The sequence below is a fragment of the Austrofundulus limnaeus genome, unplaced genomic scaffold (assembly GCF_001266775.1).
Source record: "Austrofundulus limnaeus strain Quisiro unplaced genomic scaffold, Austrofundulus_limnaeus-1.0 Scaffold522, whole genome shotgun sequence".
Taxonomy (NCBI): Eukaryota; Metazoa; Chordata; class Actinopteri; order Cyprinodontiformes; family Rivulidae; genus Austrofundulus; species Austrofundulus limnaeus.
The window spans coordinates 233,464-237,563 of record NW_013952924.1 but is presented as its reverse complement, the minus strand read 5'-3'; the positions used below and the strand labels follow the sequence as shown (position 1 = coordinate 237,563).

At 39.9% G+C, this 4,100-nt stretch overlaps 1 protein-coding gene across 1 annotated transcript in view; it reads left to right on the top strand.

Moving 5' to 3' along the window:
- The window catches only part of rin1b (Ras and Rab interactor 1b), a 51,944-nt gene that overhangs the window by 43,469 nt on the left and 4,375 nt on the right, over positions 1-4,100 (top strand). The window contains exons 9-11 of the mRNA XM_014026069.1: positions 497-805; positions 1,005-1,136; positions 2,409-2,578. Of these exons, the coding sequence (XP_013881523.1) occupies positions 497-805; positions 1,005-1,136; positions 2,409-2,578 (611 nt within the window). The remainder of the gene's footprint in view (positions 1-496; positions 806-1,004; positions 1,137-2,408; positions 2,579-4,100) is intronic.

The following is a 4,100-nucleotide window of genomic DNA, read 5'->3' as shown; positions in this document are numbered from 1 at the left end:
TTCTACAGCTCTGTTCAAAGTCACACAGCATTAACCACATGTGGTCATCACATGTAAAACATGTTAGTAAAGAAAAACAAAAAGAAAAAAATTGTATAGGTCTTCTGGACGGGTTCTTCTCTAATGAAACGTTTCGTCTCTCCTCCAAGAGACTTCTTCGGTCTGTTTGACTGAAGAAGTCTCTTGGAGAAGAGACGAAACGTTTCATTAGAGAAGAACCCGTCCAGAAGACCTATACAATTTTTTTAATATGTTGAATCAGTTCTGACCRAGTACCAACCTGCTTGATTTCAAGGACCAATTCCAACAATTATGAGCTAACTTGCTGCAGAAGAAGAAGAAACAGCTGCATGACTTCATTCCACACAGAATTTCCATTTGTACCCAGGGCCGGGCCATTTCACTTCTGCTACTCCTGCTTTAGTACTAAACGTTTTGTCAGTGAGTGTAGTTCTTCAGCTGTGTATCGGTCTAAGTTCCCCCTTCTCTCCTGCAGACCTGGCRCTGGAGCGGGCCATGTTCTCCTGCATTCTCAGGCCTCTGAGGGGCCGCCTTGAAAAAGCCCTGATGGCTTTGCACAGTCAGRATGGCTCCACTCAGCGCCTCACGCAGAACATCCTCCGTCTGAAGGGGGAGTCAACCATGGAGCGCCTCGGCGTACAGACAGGGGTCCCTGATAGCCGGGGAGTGGAGCGGGTGAAGCAGAAGCTGATTCTGATGCAGAGAACACATTCACCCATCGACAAAGTGCTCCTGCTGTTACAAGTATGCAAGTTGGTCCACAAGGCGATGGGGACGTTACATGGTGAGACTGCTACATGTTCAAAAGGTTTATGATAAGGCACTTTGAACCAATTGACACATTGAGGACCAGGGTTAAAGTGTATTGTTCAAGTTTTAGTTGGAACTTTGGTATTTTATACATTTGAATGAAATACAGCATATCAGCCATTTAACTAAGAGAACAATGATAACCTCTTTCACTGTTTGTTCTTGTTTTTCAGGACAAGAAGTTAGCTGGGATGACTTCCTTCCATCATTATCTTATGTGTTAGTGGAATGTAACAGGCCTCACATCCTGATAGAAGTGGAATACATGATGGAACTGCTAGAACCCTCCTGGCTTGGTGGAGAAGGTACTACCTACACTCCAAATTGTACCTGTTGAATTACAGGCTAATTGGATCTGTGTTGTGTTTGGTTTGTCTAGCTACCAGTTCTCTTTTGGTTTTATTAAACTAACAGCAAATTGTCTTGTTCTTCTGTTGATAGTTAGGTCAGGTTAAGCTTACTTATAAAGCACATTTAAAAMAGCTTTTTTTGATCATACGTAGAAATGTAAATACAGAAATACAGTGCCCTAGACCCATAACGGGCATGATGGATATATGGCATATGAATTAATTAAGGAGTAGGAGGAGTTTTCAAAGCAAATAGTAATGTATAAATTCYCAAGTGGTAGCATCATATTGAGGTACTGGTTCATTGCACAAAGTGGATGGARTTAAGAAGGTGTTCTACAACCAAACTTCAGCTCAAATCAAGACTTACAGTAAGTCAGATGAGATCTTAAACACAGTTGAGTGTTTCAACAGGACAATGTTGCCAAACACATTAGGGTGGATTTCTGAATAACTAAAGCAGGCTAACAGGAAACTTCTGGAATGGCCTAAAACCCAAGGTCCATGCCAGGAAATGTATGAGTTTAAATGAACTGCCAAGAAGAGGGGTCACATATTCAGCCAGAATTATACCAGAAACATATCGATGGATACAAAAAGGCTAATATTTGAGGTGCAACTTGCTAAAACATGTTTAATTAATATTAGTGAGWGCCTGTAGATATTTGAGCCTCTGTGGAAAATGTTGACCTTGTGTGGATTAGAGAAATCCACAGTAACGATGCATGTGCACCCAACAATTGTTCTCTTACTGTTAATTTTAGATTTTTACATTATATAATCGAATATTGAACATTTGAACATTCCCATTAATTGAATACAGAAATAATAAWTAATACACCTAAAACTGAAGAAAAAGAAAAGCACATTGCCAATGATTACCAAGTATTCTGGGAAACATCAAGTGAGAGTCTCTTATTCAAATAACAAACATGTTGTTTTGTTCAAATTTTCTTTTCTAGAAAGGAAATAAAATATTGTTGCATTTGGATCTTCGTTTAACCTCACTTTGTCTTTATGGTTTATACTGTATCTTTCTTTTTAAGAGTAAAAGTGTAACTACGAGTGAAAGCATATATCAGCTTTTTATACAATGGCTTTATTTTTTCAGCAAAAATAAAACACTTCTGTATCTGCTTATCATGTTCTTTTATTAGTGGCATTGCAGACATGGTGATTTATTATTTTTCCCTCCTACATCTTTTTTTTATTTTATTTTTTTTCCAGGTGGCTACTACCTGACCAGTGTGTATGCTAGCCTGCATTTAATCCAGAACCTGGACCAGGGGCAGCGGTTCTCAGGCCGTCTGACGCCCCAAGTCCAGGACTCCCTGAAGGAGTGGAGCAGCAGACGGAGCCTGGAGGCCCAGAAGCAGAAGGACAATCAGCAGAGCCAAGTAGGCACCAAACTGGTTTGGGGTTTCACGCAGCACACGTGTTTGTTGTGGAGGAGGTAATTGTGTAGCTGTCAAACAAACCTGCTCATTGGAATGTGGGAAGCTGCTTATTATGCAGTGAGGCAATTCCATGAGAAACTCCCAGCTGGAGTTAATGAACGGAGAATGGYAAAACTGATTTAAAGAAATTAAACTCTTGCATCAGGCTGAAATGAGCAAAGGCAGCAAAATGCTGAAGTTTAATGGTTGGTAGTTCCCTAACTGAAGAAAATGTTTTTCACAGGAAACTGGAGCATCAGTGAAAATCCATGAAATACCTCATTTGTAGTTAAAGGGATAGTTGAACTCTTTGTAAATGAGGGGTTGTGGCAAAGCATAATATTTTCATACATTCTCTCCACTGGTCAAAGCTCGTAAATTAAGTCCATTTGGTCTAACTCTCTCTGGRTTCTCTGATCAGCCAACAACCACAGAAACTTCCTCATAGTACCRCAGTGTTGGTTCACGTGTTGCCATTTTATTAGATGTATTATATATTTTTTGACAAAAACACAAGTAACACAAAGAAATTCTGCAGCTTTGAGATATAAAAATGGTTGATTTAGTTCTTGTGAAGGAAACAACTCTTAAGGTTGGTGTCACTCTCTGCAGTCTGCTGACCTGAGCTGGAAGTGGTTTGGACCATCCAGTGAAAAGACTGAGTTGACCCAAGTAGCACTCAGTCTAACAGGATATACTGTATGTGACCTGTTTACCCCTCTGACTCAGGCCAGTTTCACAGTTAYATGCCCCTTCTTTMCCATCTGTTTCTTTCTGGGAGCTGGAGCCTCCATTGGTTACTGTGTAAGAGGCAGAGTACACCCTGGACAGGTCACAAGTTCATCACAGCCACTAAGAAACAAACAACTWTTCACTCTCTCATGCACACCTATCAGAGTTACCGTTGCATCTGCAATGCTTTTGGTCTGTGGGAGGAAACTGGAGTACCCAGAGAAAACCCACTCAAGCAGAGGGAGAAAATGTTAACTCACACACAGGAAGACCCAGTGTTGCCAGATCTAAACAAACAACCAGCTCTATGAAAACAAGCCCAAAATAAGCCCAACTGGCAACCCCACACATTGTGTAAAATAGAGGTCAATTATAACAGTAATGCATAAACGTATACATTTATTATTGTATTAGCAACAGTTGTAAGCAACATAAGCAACAGCAAAATTATAATAAAATTTACCATAAAAAATGAACAACTTTAATGGTTTAAGAAAAGTGCATTTTGCAGCAAAATGACAGTACAGTCGACAAAAACTCCCAAAAACCTTTATGCACTCTTTTTTCCTCACTCTTTATTATATTTTTCCTCATTTTCCTGACTTACTGTAACTCATTCTCACTCTGTTTTGTCACTTATGTCTAGAGGTGAAGAAGTAGTGTTTGCTGATATTAAAAAATTGGCTCTGGCTCATATTGTTCTCTCTCTCTCTCTCTCTCTCTCTCTCTCTCTCTCTCTCTCTCTCTCTCT